Source organism: Cydia amplana, chromosome 4 (genome assembly GCF_948474715.1).
Source record: "Cydia amplana chromosome 4, ilCydAmpl1.1, whole genome shotgun sequence".
Classification (NCBI taxonomy): domain Eukaryota; kingdom Metazoa; phylum Arthropoda; class Insecta; order Lepidoptera; family Tortricidae; genus Cydia; species Cydia amplana.
The window spans coordinates 13,938,189-13,961,823 of NC_086072.1; the positions used below are offsets into that span (position 1 = coordinate 13,938,189).

The 23,635-nt window shown below is 35.8% G+C and overlaps 1 protein-coding gene across 1 annotated transcript in view; it reads right to left on the reverse strand.

Moving 5' to 3' along the window:
- The window catches only part of LOC134647255 (facilitated trehalose transporter Tret1-like), a 28,120-nt gene that overhangs the window by 696 nt on the left and 3,789 nt on the right, over window positions 1-23,635 (reverse strand). The window contains exons 2-4 of the mRNA XM_063501529.1: window positions 4,442-4,648; window positions 3,767-3,957; window positions 310-1,101 (exon numbers count right to left, since the gene is read on the reverse strand). Of these exons, the coding sequence (XP_063357599.1) occupies window positions 310-1,101; window positions 3,767-3,957; window positions 4,442-4,648 (1,190 nt within the window). The remainder of the gene's footprint in view (window positions 1-309; window positions 1,102-3,766; window positions 3,958-4,441; window positions 4,649-23,635) is intronic.

Genomic DNA, 23,635 nt, shown 5'->3' on the forward strand with positions numbered 1-23,635 from the left:
AGAAATGGTTTAGTTAGAACTTGAATAAATAGGAACTAAGTAGTTACGTCATTTACCAAATCTATAAAAACAAACTATAAGCAAAAAAAAATAACCGCAATAATTTATATTTATTTTTTCCAAATAGTAGAACGGCCTTTATTAGTGCTGATTTTGAATTGTACTTAAATATACTTATAAGAACAATAATTTGAATTAAGTACCTATGTACCTAATGTCTTAGTCCTTAGGTAAAAAAAATGTGTTGAATGTCTCGCAATTAACGCTGTACTTATCTGGCATTTACCTACTGTACATATTTATATTTACCTGGAAGAGTTTCTGCACCGCGAACATGAAGATTCCCGTGTAAATATGAGCTACACAGGAAGCATACAGCTTGACGTTGGTAGGGAACATCTCTCCGATGATGACGTAGGGCACCGTTGACAACCCTATGGCGTAGCACACGATGTATACGAGTATAGAGGCCACTGGCAACCAGTGCAGGAACTGGACAGATTCCTTGTCCGCTTCGTAGAACCAGTAAAACGTTCCAAGTGTTCCATTCATTAGCCCTACTCCAAGCGCAGATAGTAGCAGCAGTGGTTTCCTTCCCACTCGGTCCACGAGACAAACTGACAGCACACATGTCGCGACTTGCACGCAGCCCACCATAATAGATTCTACGTAGGGTTCCAAGTGTCCAGCGGCTGCGGCGTCAGAGCTGTTAGAGTACGCCGTCTGATTAAATATGACCTGGGCGTACGCAACCACAGCAGCACTGCCACAAAGTTGTTGAATCGTAAACACTCCCAAACTTATCCACATAGCTTTTCTATTCGTCGCTTCTGTGACAAGGTCGAGCCAGGAACCTTTGTTCTTCATGTCTTCCTGGACATTGATCTCGATGTTTTTGAGCTCTGTTCTTATGTCTCCGCTGCGTAGCATTCTTAGGGACCGTTCTGCTCTTTCGCTACGTTCAAATTTCAGGTAATAGTATGGCGACTCCGGCAAGAATATGAAGCTTAAAACGAATGATATAGGTAGGATCAAGTTGATGCCGGCTAGGGTTTGCATCGAGACGAAGGGTCCGATACAGTACTGGGCAAGAATACCGACCTGGAATGAAACAAACAAACTTATGAGAAAGGTATTATGTTAAACGATTGCTGATTATCGAAATACTTGATTACGGAACAAATTCTTGAGTCCAACTCTCAGTTTAAAAATAAATGTTCTTAAACTAAAATAAGGAGATACATTTCATATTTTGTACATGTTATAATGACATCCATATAAACAAAGTCCAACTAGCCAAACAAGTAAAATAGTTTCTGTTCCAACTACTACTTATTTAAAACATAGTAATTGAGAATGTTGAAATATTAGCAATGCATCATTGTCATTCTACGGGGGCACAGTAGTTTTTTCTAAAACCATATAATTAAAAGGCGAGGTTTCCAAAGTAAATAGTCGAAATGTAATCAACACTAAGTAGCTGTACATGAAGGCGCACTCTTTGTGTCTGATGTAGGTATGTCGGCAAGCCATGCGCGATATGTAATTAAAGCAATGAGTCACGTTTTGCGCGCGCGTGTGTGTCAGCGCAATTACACACAGATAGAAAGACTAATGAGAACGTTTGAAATTGTTAAAAGCTTGAAGCTTAATAAACACTACTTTAGTCAGATGTACAGACAAGTATATATATGTAGGTATAAAGAAAGAAAATACGCGAGACTCAGAAATATACATTCGTGTTCATCACAATAAGTATAATTATTACAATACATCATTGAATGGATTTGCAATCGTATTTTATGGTAATGTTTTTTTTTCACAATAAGTGATTATACTTGCAATTGTTTTATAATTTCATTGTTGATTTTGATTTATTTTTATTTCTTGTATTTAAATTGCATCTTGACACGCAAAAGTGCCCTCCTCGTGTTGATATTGATGATACACGAGCTAGCGAAAGATACCAAAATTTAACCATAAGCATAGCGAGTGGTTCGTAAGGTACTAAACAATACGCGAGCGTAGCGAGGGTTTCAAGGCATGAGGGTTAAAGAAGTTGTTTAACCCTCATGCCTTGAAACATCGTAGTAAAGTACAACATTTTCCACCACATAAAAATATTAAGTACAAACCAAGTTTTAAATATTTATCATACTTACAACAGTACTTAAAAAATAATTCCTCATGTTGATGAGTAAATATCACAAAATGTACATCTAATCACTGACACTCTTGTGGATAAAATGCAACTTTCTCATCAGTTTTTGAAGAATATAGAGAGCGTTACGTGCTGGTGTGGTGAAAATTGTTCTATTACATTATGTTGAAGGTTACATCCATTCCTTTTTAAGAAAAGGAATGGATCTTACCGAAAATTTAATGTTACCTAACTACGTACTTGTACCTGCCCCAGATTCGATATTATTCGATGCATTTCAATTGCTAAATTTCAGAGCTATCTCGTGCATAGGATATTCCAAGCAATTGACCTCAATGACGCCGAATATCTACCGCAAGGTGCTCACAACCAGGGTGCCCGCATTTATCGCTAGAAGCGTTAGTGCATATCGGTGTCGAACATATTCCTGAGATAGGTACTATTGTAAAGACAAATTCAGGATGAATGCATTACTTTTCTACGTGACTAAAATAAGTCCATCTTATTTACGTGGCAACACATCTAAAATGTTCAAACAACGAGTCGATGTCAACATATTTGTTGTTGGATTTTTTTGAAGTTTCTAAGATGGAATTTTATGGAGTCTAATAAGTTAACTTTGACAGAACCAGGGGGCTCAGCACGGTTCCATTTTTATCGACTATCACTATGCCTGTCACTGTCGCACTTACATACTTGTTAGAACGTGACAGGCATGGTGACAAACGATAAAAATGCGACCGTGCTACTAGGGCAGGTGTGAAAGTGTTGTTGTGAACGTCACATCTTATCTTCATACAAATTTGTAATTTATGATTACATTTCCACATTTTTTGTTGCATATTTCATACGGAGTTAGCTTGGTCCGACATTAGAAGATAATTTGAATGTGACCTATAAATATGTGTATTTTGGCATTAAGCCCATTATATGTACAAAATGTGAGCGTAATTCATAAAATGATATTACTTACATGTTTTGAATAATCAAAATTAGACTACAAACTCATTTTTTGGTCCTCATTGTATTGTTATAACTATTTTTTATACAAATGTACCTACTAATAAGTATTTTTATTGGGTTTCCTTGAGTACTTGGTTCTGGTAAAATCATCCTGGCGGAGCGAGACGTATTGTTTAGTACAGAACAATGCATTATTTATGGCCGTCCGTCGTAAGTATTTAAGTTTAATATGTATTCAGGTGGTTATCCTCCAAAACGTTAGCAAACACGTGTCGTTTTGTTCTTTTAACGAAACCTTCTAGACGATATGCAGGTCTAGGAAAAAACGATAGGTTTGTTTCAAAGTCGATTAAGTATACTGCTATCTTTAAAAAAATATTATTGACGAGCGTAAATGTTAATAAACATAGTACCTACATAGTTACCAACCCATTAAACATTTGTTTGGCTGTCGCCTTCGGCAATCGACAGCGCCTTGCACTTAACATTACGCTGTCGATTGTGAAAAATTACTTAATATCTACGCACTTTGATCCTGAAAGTGAAAAGCCTGGAACTTCTTAGTTTCGCTAGCGTACCGGGGGTAATTTGGTCATTACAATAGGGGCTTAGGATGAATGGATAATCCGTCGACATACGTACTTTATTCATGAGAGTGATGAGCGTGGAGAGGGCGCCACGGACTTCATTGGTGGCAATTTCACCGGTGTACATGGGTGCCACGGTGTAGACGATGCCGTAGCCTAGACCGGAGAACATCCGTGCCACGTACAGCAGCGACACTGACTTGGCCACCATCACCAGGATCCAGCCCAGGATGAATGGCACGGCCCCTGAAAATTTAACATAAAGAGGTTAAACTGGTGGGTAGTTGAAAAAAAGGCGTTATCACAGAGATACCTACTATTTTTTGACGATACCAAGTGAACAAAGAGAGAAAGTTCAATATTTGGCGAAGACTAAATAGCCATATGAAGAGCAGAAGGAGGCTAGGTGGTACTAGGGTAGATAGAATATTATTAATGAAATGTCAGTCAGATGAGGCTGGTTATAGACCCAGCATTTTGGCATAGGCCCAAAATACAAGTAGGTGGTAAGAGAAGAGGCGCTTGTTCTCATAACCCCTTTCGTATCATACCACAGAGATAAAAGAGTCATTTATGGCAATAAAACGACTGCTTTTTAGTGATATGAAAAATATAAACTGATAGTAACTGCACAATTGTCTTGATTTGTCATATTGACTTATGTGTTTGTAAAAAAAGGATAAAACATAAATTAACTAATTGAGGCTTTTTTGAATAAGAAGGCTCTTACCAAGTAGTAAGGTAGTTTTTCGTCCGAATCTGTCGGCGAAGTAGGCGGAGGGTACAGGCGTGAGCGCAGAGCACAGGATCATGATGGAGGTGATCCATGAGCCCTGGTCCGCGGTGGTGGGGATGGAGCTCTCGCTGGACTGCAGGTAGGCGAGCGTCGGCGACGGCCAGCCGTAGCAGGTGCCTGCTGTTGCGGTGATGAGGGTTGCTGGAATTGATAACAGTTAAAGTCAATAATAATAGTGGAAGCGTTTGTTCAGATTCAATATACCTATCTAATAAACATGTTAAACATAGAACGTATCAGTTTCTTTGATTACCAGGTAGTATACCTTTTGATATTGGTTAAGGTGCATGTGGAATGGGCGTAGGCGACATCGGACTGGATTGCATACAAATTTATCGAAACTACCAGTAATTCGACTGGGCCCATCTCCTTAATTCGTTTGGAGCAACCTCTTTGACAAGTCTACGCAAACTGGTAAAAACAAACGCAAATTTGTTTAGTGAATTTATAAGAACTTTGTTTTGATATGCATCGTTCCTTTTGTAAAAAAATAAAGCCTTATTTTTCTATAACCCGAGGAAGGTTCACAAAAATAAAAAAATAAAAAGGTTAGGTGATGAAGGTGATGTTATTGTTATTACGAATGTAGGTATGTGAATGGTATAATTTATAAATAAAACATGCGTTGGTGCTAAAGGTTATTTGTGTTTACAATTTAATGTCAAAGGCATGCCAAATTATTAATTGCTAAATTGAAATGGATCCAAATTCATTTACAGTATGCATTCATTGATTTTATAATATTAGTAAAGTAAAAGGTTATCTCAAAGTACCTACTTAGGGTAACAGAGCTGGATAAAAATACCCCATCCAATTCTTTTTGAGATTATTAACTTCAAATATCAAAAATGATAAGACTGGGTTTACTAGGCAAGAAAGTTAATAGTATGAGAAGTCAATAACACATTAAACACACAATTTATTCCAATATAAACACAGTCGGTTGACTTTAGAGTTTTTGCAACTGAATGTCGTTCTATAAAAGATGTTATAAATTATTATGATGTTTATAATACAGGGTAGGTCATACTGAACAACTTTTACTATGGGGCTTTTAACCGAGAAATCGCGAAAAAAAAACAGCTGATCTATAGAAAACATTGACTCTGATTCACTAAAATGTATGAAACGGCAGATTTTTTTTCGCGATTTCGGGGTTGGACCGATAATAAAAGTTGTTATATATGACCTACATAATATTCACCCCTCAGTTTGGTCAGAGATAACAGTTTCACCCTGTATATGCATCAATATTTTGGTTCTTAAATATTTGTTTCCTGCAATGTTAATAGAGTCTGTGCGGAAAGAGAAGAGTCTAGCTAGTGATGATTACTGAACAAGAAGGCGGGTTTCACACGAAAATGAATGTGCTAATGGAGTACAAAGTGTTGTGCAAAGTAGGTGCATTGCCCTCTAGGTGGTTGAGGGTTGCCAACTATTCTACATTTACATAAGTGTAAGATAAAAACGTTAGTGGTAAAATATGGAAATATCAAACATCAACATTTATTCAGCAAATAGGCCACAAGGGCACTTTTACACGTCAACATGGAATTTACATACGGCAAAAAAAAACACATCAACAATTATAAAATACAGTGAAACCTGGTTAAGTGGGACCTGGATAAGTGAGAAACCTCTATAGCTGGGACTCATGGTGCGGTCCCGACACTTTAGCACTGAATTACCTCTGTTAGTGAGAAAAAACGAATTAGTTTAGAAACGGGATTAGTTGTTGTGATTTTAAAGTCACATTTACCTCTATAATTGAGACAGAGAGTGTATTTTACCTCTTTTACTGAGACTATATTTATAAGATCACATTTTACTAATTGTTTTTTTAGAATTTAATAGGAATTGACCTCTGTATCTGAGATAACGTCAATCTATGACCTCTCTAACATGGACTTTATTGATCAATTTCCGTATTCTTACTAAATCTTAGTCTATCCACAAATTCCGCATTTGCTTAATTATGTCTAAACGACTTCAAGTTTCATTTAGGTACTTTATGTAGTTAAAACTATCGAAACGAAAGCTGAAATCTTGATAGTAACACGAATAAACAAATTTTCATTTAATAGATTTCTAAGACGCAATGAAGTCCGTATCAAATTTAATTGAAAAAATATATCCTTTGGAGAATCATTGAAAATAAATTCAAAGAAATATTTAAACAGACTTAAAAAATATTTAGAGACAAGGATTATTTTACCTTATTTATTTTTAAAGATAATTACAAAATACCTTATTAACCACCTCTATAACTGAAATATATCATCTATTCTCACCTCTATTAGTGGGACCCTCTGTAAATGAGACAAAAATTTATTTGTACCTGGCTAACTGAGAGCCTGGGTAAGTGGAATACCTCTTTAAGTGAGACAAATCTGCTCGTCCCTTGAGATCTCACTTATCCAGGTTTCACTGTACAACTAAGCCGCAAGTATCAAATCAAACTAAAGTATTACATAGAGATGTATAAAGTCTCTAAATGTCGAATTACAAAAAAACGCTATAACAATAGTATTGAAAAAAAAAACAGAAAGATACAAAAACTATAATCTAAAATTATTTAGAGATGTAAATGTCTCTAAGTGTCATCATAACTAAAAGTACTATGTAAAAACGTACATATTTATGTAGTATTTGGGAATTATACAGGTAGTAGTAGGAGTAGGTTTATTATAGGTATTTATTTCAATTAATCTGTTTAGCTTGTTTGAAAAAAATCGAGATATAGAGGCAAACACAGAGAGTAAGTTGTTTCAGTTAATCGCAAATTAATTAAGAATAAATTAAGTTGGTGCCAAAGGAACCATGAAATTATTAAATTAGACATTATAGCATCCCCTAGTAGGCCTGCAGGAAATTTCGCTCAGTTCTGGAAGGATACTAATACCTATATCAGTATTTTACGCGGTTCGGGCAACCCTTAGTAAGTATAATGTGTACTTGTGTAGTGTAGGTATTCTGAAATGTTTGATTTAAGTATTTATCTACCTATAATACTCATACTTAGTGTGTACATGGTGGACTGTTTACATAGATAAGGAGTTAAGTAGGCAAATAATGAAACATGAGCTTAAGATAGTGCAAGTACGTTAATACCATATTATGACGATTAAACCAATCATTATTTTACACTACGCTGATAAAGACTATAAAATACTATTAATGTGACTGCATGTGCCGATTGATACCTAACGCCTACCCGCTATTGTCTTAGTACACAACTATACTATATAATAATATGACCTACCTATTCCAATAGATGCTGAATTATGTTATGTTACACTCAAAACAACTCGAAAATGCCAGACAAATAATCCACATGGAAATGGACACAATATAATTTAGAAGGTCCTTTTACGTAAGTACCATTCTTAAGTTTATTTTCACATTTCTTTTTAGTATTATCATTTAATTTAGTTTGTAATGTTTGAGTATCTTTAAGTTTTTATTTTTTCAAATGTAATTTTATATATACATGGAACTAGTTAATAAAAAGATAATTATTCTGTCTCATCTAATTAGGTCACGGTTTCTTTCTAAATATTTCTTTAAGAATACTTGTGCTTCGTGTTTGTTAGTATTCGATTCGATGTCTAGTATTTACTTATGATAATATCCTCTGTCTTGTGGTCGACAGTAAATATTTTTGCTTTTAACGAAAAGGCGAAATACGTATTAGGTAAGTAGTCGGAAAATTTATCGGTTTCGGCGTTTCCGGCCGGACACTAATGCCACGAGTAGGTGAATTTATGTGCCTTCTTAAATCTTAATGTTTGCATAAATATGTATTACTTATTAAGTATTTATTTACATGACTACAATTTTCAGTACGTAAACATACATATATAAGTACCTATATTTTTTTATTGCATGAAACCCCTTTTCTACCCTACCTACTTATACTTGGTCAACCAGATCTTGACAGTAGAAAAAGGCGGCAAATTTGAAAAATGTAGGCGCGAAGGGATATCGTTCCATAGAAAATTTGAATTTCGCGCCTTTTTTTACTGACAAGATTTGGTTGACTTGTTGAGCTATATATGTATTATAACTACCCCTTTGCCTATGTATTATGATTGTTATGTTTATTATTACTATATTTATTTTCAGTGCGTAATAAATACTTCTCAACTTAGTCATATAGACCAAAACTGTAAATTCAAAAACAGCAATAGGTATATCTATCTAAGTATATCTATGTCAATACATAATTATTGAATTTTTGACAATACATCGTTGCAGCCTATACGATTACTGACGTTAGATACATTAAGTAGTTCCTGGAAATAATATTAAACATCAAGGCTATTTACCTAGGATACGCTTTCTATTTAGTTCGTGTAAACAGATCTACATATGTTGACGTAGTAGTTTACTGGATAATTGATATCCTACCGCCACGTTTTAACATCCTGTAACAAAGCCAATTAAGTATTCTTGGACTCAATACATATATAACCAGTTAAAGCAAAACAGATATATGTATAGTCTGATAGACAAGACAAAGCGACATATATTAGTATCACAACACAAGACCAAGTTCATTTCAAGCTATTTTAGGACGTTTAAAAGACTTTCAAGGGCAAAGTAAAATGGTCTGTGAGTCTGTGACCTTACAACTAGTGAACAAATCAAATTATTTTATTAAAATATTTTTTGATTTGTGTTTTTTTAAGTAAATTATAAAGTTAAATAGAATGTCATACTCTAAAGAAAAAGTGACAAAGTCCACCGGTGGCTGTGGCCGGAATCGAATCGGCGTCTGCAATCATAATATCATACCTTCTACTTATATCCGTTTTCCTTGTCAGAAAACTTCGTCGCCACGTTTACCCCTTTTGAAGCAATGTAGGTTAATTTAATTCGTACAGTAAAGATCACTTATAACTCATGACTTGGCGGTTACAATGCAATGAAACGGGCTAAGCGCGATCGAACTCCAGCTGGGTTCTGCCGAAAGCGATTAGGTACTGAAATAGTCACTTTTGCCATAACGTGCGTCACAAAGACATAACTTTTGTTAAAACTTTAAATTGTTACGTCCCGCGATTTCGTGAAAACCGCCAGTGACAGACAAAACTGTCACGATTATGTAGGTACTTGTTTTTGTCATAAAGGTACGGGTTGGCTACATGGAGCTATTTGGCTAACTACTACTCGGTCAGAAAGGGACTTTTGCTGTCATTGCTAACCACAGTAAGATACCTAAGCATTACAAAAATAATGCCAATAGTGTGTGTCGGAGCATGGCTAGGAAATGTGGTTGTTAAATTCCCAGAGTTGAGTTTAAGAATTGTTTGAAATCTTTTTTTACACTTCATTCAGTCGAGGTTGTATAGAACTTTACCTTTATACTTCCCGGTAAAAACTATATCTTGATTGAGGAAAACATTTGTAATTAACGTTTGTTTTAGCGTACATTGTATATGTAAGTATTTTCCTCGCCTGTCTGATAATGAAACATTGCAATTACATGGACCAAGGAAAGTCTTGCATTTGTACACTCGCGTCATAAAAACTCCCCATCACCGATGTTGGATTTCTATTTGAATCTGATTAACAATTTTGATCAGATCTCTCTTATTTCACAAATTAAGTCCGACACTGTATAAATTATCTAGTATAGGGTACCTTAGATAATGTGATCATTTCGATGTCAAATTATCAAAACACTTTCTTATAGCAATAGGTAACTGTAATTATATTTCGGGATAGTAGTACGGTTGTCGTATGTATGTTACGGACCAATGTTAGTTTTGGGAGTGGTCGAGCTCCCAGGCTTGTTATCGAGGCCGCTGTTATCGCCGTTCTTATGGAAACTTCTGACCACGGCGACATCTGTTCCCCGCACTACAAGCACACATATAAGGCGATAATAAATCGGATGCGTCAGTTGTTATCTGCCTTAATGAAATATATAAAGTATCAACATTGCTCAGTGTTAGATTACGTGTGAGAGCTTGAGCAATGTGGTTAGATGTATTTGTTTTGAGGCTAATGAATACACGGAAAGTGTTTTATTATTTACTAACGAATAGTTTTATGTGGTTTTATGCCTTGCATCTGTCTGTTTATCCGCGGCTTGACTCAGAGAATATGATTTCGGGAAAGTTTAAATTTGGCATGGCTTACTTAACTTACTTCGCTTAGATTTAAAAGGGACGCTAAGCGCCACTTGTACCATCCCACTAACCCGGGGTTAACCGGTTAAACCTAGAGTTACCATGGTTACCAATACAATTTGACACTAGGTTAGTGGGATGGTGCAAGTGGCGCTAAGAGTATAATTTATATGAACATTATTTAAACTAGCCGTGGACTCATTGGCGGACGCTAATATATAATCACACACTAATCATGAATGTAACATAACGCTGGCATAGTTCTGACTTGGGAAACGTGACTGAATTCGTGTAAATTGAATAAGGCGACAGACGGATGAGAGTTTTGGAATATAATTCAGTATGCCACGTCGTCTGCCAGTTGGCACAATCAGCGCTTGGTCGATGTACTTGCGTGCGATTACATGCTTTCGGTCAACGTGTGTGTAAATATGGTATAAAATTCGCTTTGCTATTTCATTAAATCCTAGTACCTTATGTACGTCTGGAAATTGGCCCATTATCAAGAGATGGAAGAGCTTTCAAAATAGCGTTGTGCTGTGGCATAGGTACGCGAATTAACACCCTCTCTACTAATTCCCGGTTCTCGCCATACAAACTCAGTACCGGGAGCAATCCCTACTCTCTACATAACTTGTATACGCGCTTATCCCTTCGCTTCGCTTATGTTCGCGGAAACGGATGAAATGTTTAGTTCGTGGTTTGCGTTAATAGTGCTAATGCGAACTTATAAACGCGTAACAAAGCTCGTACAAGCTGCCGCTGTCATAGTCCGACGTACCAAAACAAAGTTAACGCATATGTTTATAGTAGAATATATATATATATAGTCTGAGAGCGGTTTAAATATCCTAACAATAACACAAATGTTGGTATTGCAGTGATTATGTAGTCGATTTAGTATTTATTGTTTTGGCTATTAGGCATGATATGAGTTCACTGTGGTTAATAGAGCTGAGTGTGATAAGCTAATGTCCGGGCGGTCACCGCGAAAAAATGTCTTTTTTTTAGGTATTTGGTATACCTAGTATATTTTTTCCGTTATATTATTATGTTATTGGCCCCACTGCATAGTAGACGTTCTACGCAATATTTGCCTTATTACATCGTAAAATGCGAAATAAATTCATGTCCCTACGTCAACCGTAAAGCGTTAGATATAAATTTATGATAAATAAGTAAGTAGGTTACGTGGTATGTAGGCATCTTTTGTTCCATCCACTTTTCACTCATATAGAGAACATTGTGAATATTGAAAGGTATTCCGAGTTCCCTGTGTGTATTTAAAGCAACAAAAAATCACTTGGCTAAGAAAAGCAAAAGAGTGTCATCTTTCTTAATATTAATCAGCTATTGCGAGCGTGTGATGACGGCTTAGGTTGTTAAAATAGTTAATAGTTTCTTCATGTAAGTTGCATGAAATTTTTGCATGAATATGTCGTCCAGTTAATTCTTCTTCTCAGTCGAATACTCTTGTCAGAGCAGCCGTGGTCATTGGGGTCGTTGTACGGCTTTTTTCGTTATTTCCCGAAAATTAAATTACTGATAATTAAGTGAGTGAAATGTTGTTAGGTACTTGCGCATATACTGGCCTGCGTCTGCTTCGTGTTTAACCTACGTACCTATTTTACAAATTCATGAATTGAAATTATTTACTGAAACTGACAGCGACAAGCATCCATGTTCCATACCCATACCAACACCTATTTTAAAAGTTTCATCATCACGTTACTAATCGAACTGAGATTCAGTCAAACTGCTACTGCGGTGTGAGATAAAGGATGACTCACGTTAGACCGGGCCGTGTCCAGGCCGGAGCTTCCGGCGGTTCCTTTTTTTATGGAAAGCATCACATGATCACCTGTCAGCTGTCATAGAAAACTAAGTGCCGGAAGGAATAGGTACACCAGTGGAGCGTGGCCATTTTGTTTGAAATAGGTAGGTACTAAATATCTGGGAGACCGAGCTTTGCTCGGAAAACATATAAAAACTCGAAAATGAGCGTTTTCCCAGAGATAAAACCTAGTTAGATCGATTTTTCGCCCCAAAAACCCCCATATAGCAAATTTCACCGAAATCGTTAGAGCCGTTCCCGAGATCCCCGAAATATATATACATATAAATATATAAATAAATAAATATGCAAGAATTGCTCGTTTAAATAGGTACTAATACTTATTATAAGTGACAGATTAGAGTTACATTACAGATATTTTTAGGAGACTAGTAGTTTAGTTTAGAGTAACTAATCCCTTTTTAAAGTCATTCACGTTTATTTTAGTATCATTGCTTACATGTATCTACACGTTTATCTTTGGCTTGTCACCTTTGCGGCGCACCTTATGTCATTACATTTTATATCTGCGACTTAGGCGGACATATATATACGGAGACATTGAATGGTGGATAAGCCGCGTCTTCTGAGTTGTGAATATATCGCCTCAAGGTGTCTACGTTCACATGTTGGCTGGGATTTATCCAAGGGAAGTTTGTGTAAGTATTATTTGAGCCAGATTTCCTTAAGATTTTACCGGTACAACACATAACAATAACACGAGGAAGAGGCAAGTGAACTGTACTCTAAGGTGTTGATAGACGCGTCAAAGTCATTACATTAAACTAAGAAGCTGAGAAAATTATTGAAGTGACAGATGGTGTTGAAAGGTGGCGACTTAAAAATTTTTGTTAACACATTTTGTTTGTATGTACCCAGGACATGTAGGTTGCCGGAAAGCCATGTAGGAAAGCCACCGGCGGGCGCCAGGCCACATGACCTGACGGCGAGGTCGAGCGAGGCGCGGTAGCGGGGCGTGCGCGGGGCGTGAGCGGCGTGGCTGCGCGCCGGTGACGTAAGCCATCACCTACAGCGCCGCGATACATGTATTGTGGAGTAAATTCTCTTTACACGTGACTCAGAGTCAGGGCCCGGCCACATGTCAGCGGTGCGGCGCCGCCGCCGCCGCGCGGCGCGGCACCGCAGAAATCTGCGGCGACGCCCGCCGCAACGCAAAATTTTGCGGTGCCGCGCTGCGGCGCCGCAAAGCGGTGCGCGGCGCCGCGCGCGGTGCCGCAAAGCGGTGAGTTTCGCCGCGCGCGGTGCCGCAAAGCGGTGAGTTTCGCCGCGCGCGGTGCCGCCAAGCGGCGTGCGGCGCCGCGTGCGATGTCAAGCTGCATAGTAAAGAATAAAATTCGACTACCAGTTGTTTAATCAGACATGGATCCCTTCACACGTGTTCTGCTCTTGCTGTTGTTATAGCGATAGCGGTTCGCCAAAAAACGCTGCAAATGGTGTTAAAGGTATGAAAATCGGTACGATTGAGCTTTAGGACATTTGAAACAATTTGACCCGAAGCACCAACAAATAAAAAAAACGAGAGGAGTTATGACGTCATCTTTTTTTTTGTATGAAATTTAAAAAAAAATTGTTTAGAAACCTATCGTGTGTAGTATTAAACGAAAGGGCTTCCTGAGCCGATTCCAAAAATATATCACATCATTACATTTGAGTTATTTTTTTTTAATTATAATAAAAATATTTTTCAAAACATACCAAGTTTGGGTTTCTCCAGATACAATACCGTTAAATTTTTTTTTTGTTAAATATACCTCAAATTATACCTAATATCCTCATATCTAATTCTAATAAAGCAATTTTGAAAATATTTACATTTAGTATATTTGTTTTAATTTTTTCTACTCCCGTACCTTTATTTGTCATTTAAAAGGTCATCATACCTTTAAACTAGTTTAAACCCCTATGTTATAGTTGTCAAGACAAGTCTTTAGTCTATTCCCCAAAAAAGTATTTGTGCATACACGCAGTATCTTTTTGGTACTTTTACGATACTTCGTGTAATCACCACTTAAAAAATATTGTATGAAATACATTGTTGCCAACCTAATTTTAATTGATTGATGAGTACTAAGTGCATTGCTGCCAATTTACAAAATATTCGTTAGGTTCTATAGTAGAAACAATAAAATTCCTTCAGAAGTCAGAAACGCGCATGTGACACCCGTAATATAGCAAGATCCATAGACTACGAACACCGCTTAGCGTTGCTTGTTAGTCTCCATAGGCTACTGTGGCCAAAATCGAGAAAAAAAAACTATCCAAAATTGTAATTTAACTAAGAGCAAGTACCAGGGCCTCATGAGTTACTAGAAGGTGTCGCTGACCATCCGGCCGTGGGGCGCGGGGCGCGGTGGCCGAGTCGCGTATCTTAGCTGTAGGTATACTTTTGGTTTGTTTACCTACATATATGTCCTATATAATTTCCACTTGTTTAAAGTATTATTTTTGTTGAATGAAAAATATTTGTTAAATTTACAATTTTTTTTTTTCAAAGTAAGTAAGTGCTTGGTCGTAGAAAAAGTATTGTATGCAACGTTGTTTAACTGAGTCAAAAAATACTCGTGGCGTCTTTATTAACAATTTTCGGCTTCGCCTCAAATTGTTACTCACGCCACTCGTCTTTTTTGACCCCTCTTAAACAACGGTTGCATAAAATACTATTTCAATTTTACAAAGTGTAAGTGTACCCCTGCCGAATTATACTCATAATGTCATTCGGGTAAAATAAGAGTATTGAAACTTGGTTTACATGTTCCTTTGGTAATATCTAAGCTTTAAGTAAGAAAAAGTTCTCATAAGTGGGGGGTGGAGAACTCGGGTAAAGGGGGGGGGGGGGGGTTAAAGGTGAGATTTTTCAGCTAATTATTACATAAATAATTTTTACTACGACTTATAGATTCCGAGATATAAGCGACTTTCTGGAAAAACCGTTATACTTATATTAATTTTATGCTTTCTATTTAAATATTTAATTGAGAGATTCATAGATCACACTTTGTAAAATTGAAAAATTAAAAAAAAAGTACATGATGAAATTATTTTCAAAATTGCTTTCTTAGGGTTAGATACCTAATATCCTAATAGGATAATAGGATATTAGGTATAATTTGAGGTATATTTTACAAAAAAATATTGAACGGTATTGTATCTGGAGAAGCCCAAACTTGGTATGTTTTGAAAATTATTTTTATTATAATTAAAAAAAACCGGCCAAGTGCGAGTCGGACTCGCGTTCCAAGGGTTCAGCACAATACACAATTTTTAACAATATGTTTTTTTTAATGAAAAGTCAGTAAAATGTCTTTAAAAAACCCGTAGGGGTCGGATCAAAAACTAAGTACTTAAGTCCGACTCACGCTTGACTGCATATTTCTAATAGGTTTTCCTGTCATTTATAGGTAAAGAACTATTTAGTGTATTTTTTCAATATTTTAGACCCAGTACCTAGTTTCAGAGATAAAGGGGGGGAAAGGGTCATTTTTTTTCTATTTTCTTGAATAACTGCTAAACTATTTATCTTAAAATGATCATTCCAAATTTTAATTAATAATTAAATTAATAAACTTTACTTTGAAACACTTTTAGGTACAGAAATTTACAAACTTTTCTCAAAATGAGCTCTTTCATTTGATATGTAACACGATATCTTAGTTTGAAAAACTTTATTTTTTTAATTTGCTCTTTTACCCCCCAAAAGTGGCCTACATATTTAAAATTCATTTGTTTACGTTACATATATGTCCGTCTTTGGGTCACAAACTTACATATGTGTGCCAAATTTTAACTTCATTAAAAGTGAGTAAAATGTCTTTAAAAATCCCGTAGGGGTCGGATCAAAATCTAAGTACTTAAGTCCGACTCACACTTGACTGCACATTTCTAATAGGTTTTCCTGTCATCTATAGGTAAAGAACTATTTAGTGTAATTTTTTCAAAATTTTAGTCCAGTAGTTTCAGAGATAAAGGGGAGGAATGGTAATTTTTTGCCTATTTTCTTGAATAACTGCTAAACTATTTATCTTAAAATTATAAAAAAAATATTTGAGATTCTCAAAATGAGATCTTTCATTTGATATGTAACACGATATATTTTGAATAACTTTATTTTTTTATTTGCTCTTTTACCCCCCAAAAGTGGCCTCCATATTTAAAATTCATTTGTGTACGTTACATATCCGTCTTTGGATCACAAACTTACATATGTGTGCCAAATTTCAACTTATTGAAAAGTGAGTAAAATGTCTTTAAAAAACCCGTAGGGGTCGGATCAAAAACTAGTACTTAAGTCCGACTCACGCTTGACTGCACATTTCTAATAGGTTTTCCTGTCATCTATAGGTTAAGAACTATTTAGTGTATTTTTTTCATTATTTTAGACCTAGTAGTTTCAGAGATAAAGGGGGGGGAATGGTCATTTTTTGCCTATTTTCTTGAATAACTGCTATTTATCTTAAAATTATAAAAAAATATATATTTGAGATTCTCAAAATGAGCTCTTTCATTTGATATGTAACACGATATAGTTTGAAAAACTTTATTTTTAAATTTCTCTTTTACCCCCCAAAAGTGGCCTTCATATTTAAAATTCATTTATTTACGTTACTTGTTCGTCTTTGGGTCACAAACTTACATATGTGTGCCAAATTTCAACTTATTGAAAAGTGAGTAAAATGTCTTTAAAAAACCCGTAGGGGTCGGATCAAAAACTAGTACTTAAGTCCGACTCACGCTTGACTGCACATTTCTAATAGGTTTTCCTGTCATCTATAGGTTAAGAACTATTTAGTGTATTTTTTTCATTATTTTAGACCTAGTAGTTTCAGAGATAAAGGGGGGGGAATGGTCATTTTTTGCCTATTTTCTTGAATAACTGCTATTTATCTTAAAATTATAAAAAAATATATATTTGAGATTCTCAAAATGAGCTCTTTCATTTGATATGTAACACGATATAGTTTGAAAAACTTTATTTTTAAATTTCTCTTTTACCCCCCAAAAGTGGCCTTCATATTTAAAATTCATTTATTTACGTTACTTGTTCGTCTTTGGGTCACAAACTTACATATGTGTGCCAAATTTCAACTTTATTGGTCCAGTAGTTTCGGAGAAAATAGGCTGTGACAGACGGACGGACAGACAGACGCACGAGTGATCCTATAAGGGTTCCGTTTTTTCCTTTTGAGGTACGGAACCCTAAAAAAAATGACTGAAATGTAATGATATGATATTTTTGGAATCGGCTCAGAAAGCCCTTTCGTTTAATACCACACACGATAGGTTTCAAAACAGTTTTTTTTAAATTCCATACAAAAAAAGCGGCCAAGTGCGAGTCGGACTCGCCCATGAAGGGTTCCGTATTTAGGCGATTTATGGCGTATTAAAAAAAACTACTTACTAGATCTCGTTCAAACCAATTTTCGGTGGAAGTTTACATGGTAATGTGCATTATCTATTTTTTTTAGTTTTATCATTCTCTTATTTTAGAAGTTACAGGGGGGGGACACACATTTTACCACTTTGGAAGTGTCTCTCGCGCAAACTATTCAGTTTAGAAAAAAATGATATTAGAAACCTCAATATCATTTTTGAAGACCTATCCATAGATACCCCACACGTATGGGTTTGATGAAAAAAAAATTTTGAGTTTCCCTTCGAAGTATGGGGAACCCCAAAAATTTATTGTTTTTTTTTCTATTTTTGTGTGAAAATCTTAATGCGGTTCACAGAATACATCTACTTACCAAGTTTCAACAGTAGGTATAGTTCTTATAGTTTCGGAGAAAAGTGGCTGTGACATACGGACGGACAGACGGACAGACGGACAGACGGACAGACAGACAGACAGACATGTCGAATCTATAAGGGTTCCGTTTTTTGCCATTTGGCTACGGAATCCGAAAAAGATAACTCATCTCATTTTTTTTTAATGGTGCTTCGGGTTAAATTGTTTCAAATTAGGGTTTGCTCCCGGGAAATACCGGTACCGAAAGTACCGGGAATTCCCGGGATTTAGAGCCAAGCAAAGAACCGGGATTTCAAAATTAAAATCCCGGTACTCCCGGGATTTTCGAGACTAAAATTTCCGGTACAATATTTGACTGCTTTCTGTTACTTAGCATGAAATATCATGTTTTATAAAGAAAATAAATATATTTTATCAATCTAAGGCTGATGGTAATACTTTTACGGCTGATCACTACATTAAAATAAATTAAAAAAAAGTCAATGGGTTTGACAATGCCTACAATATAAAATTGCGTAATTTGATACTTTAAGGGCATAAATGTTTGTACGATAAATAATTTTATACGGACAATTAGTTATTTCATATTTGTATACTAACTACAAGCAAAAATAGAGACAATTTTGTAATAATAAAATACTACTTTTAATTCAAATTCAAACACGGTATAAGAAACTCACATATGAAAATGATATTTTAAAATTTTTAAATGAATTAATAATTCTGGCTGAATAATTTCTTGATTTGTCGTATTGATAGTTCTGTTATTATATTTGTCGAAGGTCCACAGCCCATTTTGAACGCATGCGAAAATTATCAATTTTTTTTATCCTTTTTCAAAAAACGTCTTACATATTTAAAAAAAAATGATGATATTACTGAGCCACAATTCAGTTTTTGCCAATCAACAAAGATAGTAAAAATATCATGTAGTTTAGGAAAAAAAAAAACAAACTATATTAATGATTGTGTGACTTAAAGACACGTATTATGGTACAAAAGAAGTGTGTACCTTCACTGTGCTACTTTTTTATTGTTTTCGTGTATTAGATTCGTGATTCGTTTTTATTGTATTAGATTCGTGGTCGTTTTACGCTTTTTTTTACTGAAAATTGATGTGAAAACTGATTTTTGAAGGCAGTCCCGAAAGTACCGAAAATACCGGAAAATCCCGGTTCCATTTTTGCCCGGTACCGAAAATCCCGGTTCTTTTAAACAGTACCAGTTCTGCAATCCCTATTTCAAATATCCTAAAGATCAATCGAACCGATTTTCATACCTTTAACATCATTTGCAGCATTTTACTGAATTTCTCGGTGTACTGCCAGCGCTATTAAGAAGGCGCAGAAATAAAAAAACAATTGAAAAGAAAATTTTGGGTGAACCCATATCTTCGTATAATGAATGAAGATGCAAATCATTTCAAAAGAAAATACGGGCGCGGCACCGCAGAAATCTGCGGCGCCGCACGCCGCTCGGCGGCACCGCGCGCGGCGAAACTCACCGCTTTGCGGCACCGCGCGCGGCGCCGCGCACCGCTTTGCGGCGCCGCAGCGCGGCACCGCAAAATTTTGCGTTGCGGCGGGCGTCGCCGCAGAGCGGTTTGCGGCGCCGCAGATTTCTGCGGTGCCGCGCCGCGCGGCGGCGGCGGCGCCGCACCGCGTACATGTGGCCGGGCCCTCACTCAGTTTTTTCTAAACATTTTATCAACTAGATAACCTTTGTCTCCACCGAATAGAGCAGGACATTTGTACCAATATGACAGATAAGCTATAACCTTAGCGATGGTGACATCCAACAACGGCAACAACGGGTTGTTGTTGTTGTGCTGCTGAAAATACATGATCCACGTGAGATATTTACTGGTTCTTATTATTATATTGTGCCTGCGCTATAAAATACACACCACAAAATAATGCACGTTAATTACTGCCGATTGTTACGCCGTATGTGTATAATGTATACGTAGCTTATACACTGTATCAACATGTGCCCAAGAGCGGCGTTTTCCACGTTGTGAATCCTCTAGGTTAAGTGGTTAAATTATAAGTGACAGTTTATATGAATGATACGAACCGTCATAATATACTGAAATATATATTGGCTATTAAACATTCGATACAATTGAACATTGATCTCTGCAGAATAAATCCGTGCAGTCATACGCCTTCAGTTTTTAGTTTATACCTAGAACTTCGCTCGTAGGTCTTTTGAATTATAGCGCTCCATTTCTAGTCGTAAGTAGGTACTTAGGTATAGCCTTAAGACTTTTGTTATTTCAAAAATACGTTTTACAAATGAACTGACTGAATGTATATTTTATGCGTGAAACAAGCAATTTGCATCAAGATTTTAGTATTCCCATTATTTGGCAGTCTCTTTGCATACTATTGTAATAAAAAAATCGTTTGCAAGCTTTTAAATGAATCATGTTTTCGTAGTTAAATAGTATTTTACGCGTAAAAATAAACGCCCACGAAGTGTTCTAAATCTATGCAAAGGAATTAATACAGTTAATGATTGAATTAAATTAGAGAACTAACTTAATCAAAAGTTGAAACCCGAGCCCGAGACTTATTGTTTAACTATTTTAAGTCATTTAACAAAGCACATGGCTACACACAATGAACATAAAGTCGCTCGTGCTGCCCGTATCACTCCTATAATTAGATATGTAGCTGCAATTTTCCTTGATTATTGACATTGCAAGTTTCTTCCAATGAATAATAAGCCTCGTTCGAATTGGCTTTTCTTTTAGTATCTGGATGCATAATAGTTACTATCCTACTTTTGTGGAAAATAGAATTACAAAAATATGTATAAAATAATATCAATGAGACCATGGGTCCAAGGGTAAACTTAGCTTTTACAAGCTTACAGCTTCTCGAGCGCAGTCACGAGACGGCCTATAAATACGCAGTCGGATGCACGTGCTGCGCGCACGCCGCCGCCGGCTTCCTCAGACACCGCCCCCAGTGACTACTAGACATGTCATGCTACTTTTACCACTCACTTAACGGATCGGCACCACGAAATTGAGATGAGATATTTCGAGACAAATTGAGGGTTCAGTTCCATTTTTATCGCTTGTCATTATGCTAGTCACTTTCGTCCTTACATACCGCGATGCGACCGTGCTATCGCCGCTGATCAGAATTAACAACTACGGAAAATGTAGTGCGCTTTTACATGATGCTATGATTCAAAGAACATAAACATCAAAAACAAATTGGTACCTATTCTATGAAATATTTAAGTAAAAACAATTACTTACCAAGATCAGCATAAGATCGTCTAGATAATAAAATAATTACGAAGGAAATTTATTTAGACGCCCTAATGTAAATTACATAAGTTAGAAATCTACAATGGGAACATCATGGACAAGCATTCAAAACATTTGCTTTATCTTAAGTTTGTTTATTTATCAGTCCGTGACAGCCGCCACAGACTCCTGAGCGTAGTAGCGGAGAGGTGGGACAGTGACCTAATCAGGCACTGGTCCTCGCTTCACTTAGGTTTAGGTACTAATATAGTTGTTTAAGTATTTTTAGTTTTTTTGTTGTTACTAACAAACTATGGACACTTATAAGTCTGAAATAAATGCATTTTATTTTATTTTATTTTTATTTAATATATGTACCTACATATTTCTGAGTGAATGTCTCAAAGGGTACTTCGAGCATTTACTTGGAAATAAATTGTGATAATAAACTAGTACCTACCTAATTGTTTCACCTACCTATCAAAATAAATCTCGCGGCAACTATGTCTATGATCATATACAAACATTTATGTAGAAAGGTAGATATTGCAGCGGGTAATTTAATCTGACAGGTTCAACATTCGTCAGGGAGAGTCTACATGATAAAGAATTACAACGCAATATTCGTTTCATAGAAATTTTCCTCTATATAACAAACTATATTTTCTCTCAATAGGTACGCTCTATTGAAAGAAATGTATTTTATTTTACACCGGCACTAACATTTTAACAGATAACGGACATGTACACATAACACAATACGATACGAGTGCTGCTGTTATTGCGCAATAGTTCAATGGAATTTATTTTATATTTAAAAATATGGACTTAGTATTAGTGTTTCGTAAGAATTTCAGTTCCATTGAATGGATAGGAAGTTTGTTTTGAGGATTTTTACACAAAATCACCTAAACGCATGGTCATGTTAATTCGCACGATATTTAGCCGGCCGTGGATCCGGTTTATTCGCGACTGCCGGTTGTTATTCTCATTGTCATTGACAACCCAAGCATGAGGACCTGAGAATAAAATAAATGCTCTTGTTGTCCTCCTAATAAATTAGCTCTCAACGATAGCACAACCACTGTTCTATGGGAAATACAACTATGAGCAATTGAACATGATTTAAATGATAAGGTATACCCTAATAGGTATATCTTGTCTTTTACCTGATTGACGAATAAGCATATTTCGATTTCTTTGGCACTTCGAAGTCGTCCCGCAGCCCAAATAACTAATTTGATATTTTTGTTAAGTATAAGGTTCAATTTGCCTCAGTTGGTTGTGTGACTGACATAAATATTGTTAATGTAAATAATTCGTCGTTCTTTTTCAATAATTTTATCTTAGAAAAATATAATGGCATGTGTGATCACACCATATAAAGTGTATGATTTAAAGACGTACTTAGACAACGAGTAAACATCTGAAATTCTAATGAAGAATGAAAACGAGCATAGAATTCATAAAATGTACTTAAATTTGTTTATGTTGTATAAGGACTTGAATTTTATACTTAACGATGATATTGTCATCATTTTCTACGTGTCTTTTTAGTACCTAATACTTACATAACATATCGAAATCCGTTTGCAAACAAGTGTCTGATGAAAACATTTCTATTACTCTTTGTATTACTTCCTATTGCATTACTATTGTGTCGTTGTTTGTTGTGATGGCTTGTGTGATAATTCGACAATTGATTGAAGGTTATTTTAATGTAGGTATATCGTCACTCGCGACATACTTTATAAACAATCATGTCCAAATTAGCAATTTGAATAGCTATAAATATTGGATATTTACGCTAAGTGCGTAAATATTTAGAGGGGATGAATTAGGTATTTGAAACTAGTTTTTTATAGACTAATACATGTCAAAATTATAGCTTCTGGCGTTGACAAGAACAGTTATTCAAATTTTTTTAGTCATTGCGCGCGATTTCTATAATCAAAAGCCTTCTTTTCGGTTTTGCCGTAGTTAAATAAATAAATCCAGAGTCAAATTGCAGTCATTTAATTAGCTTTGATCAATTGTTTCAATTATAATGTATTTTTATTTTTCCTTGTATGTTGAACGAACTATTAAATTAAAAGGCTTTCTCCGTCGTTGTAAAATAAGACGGAAT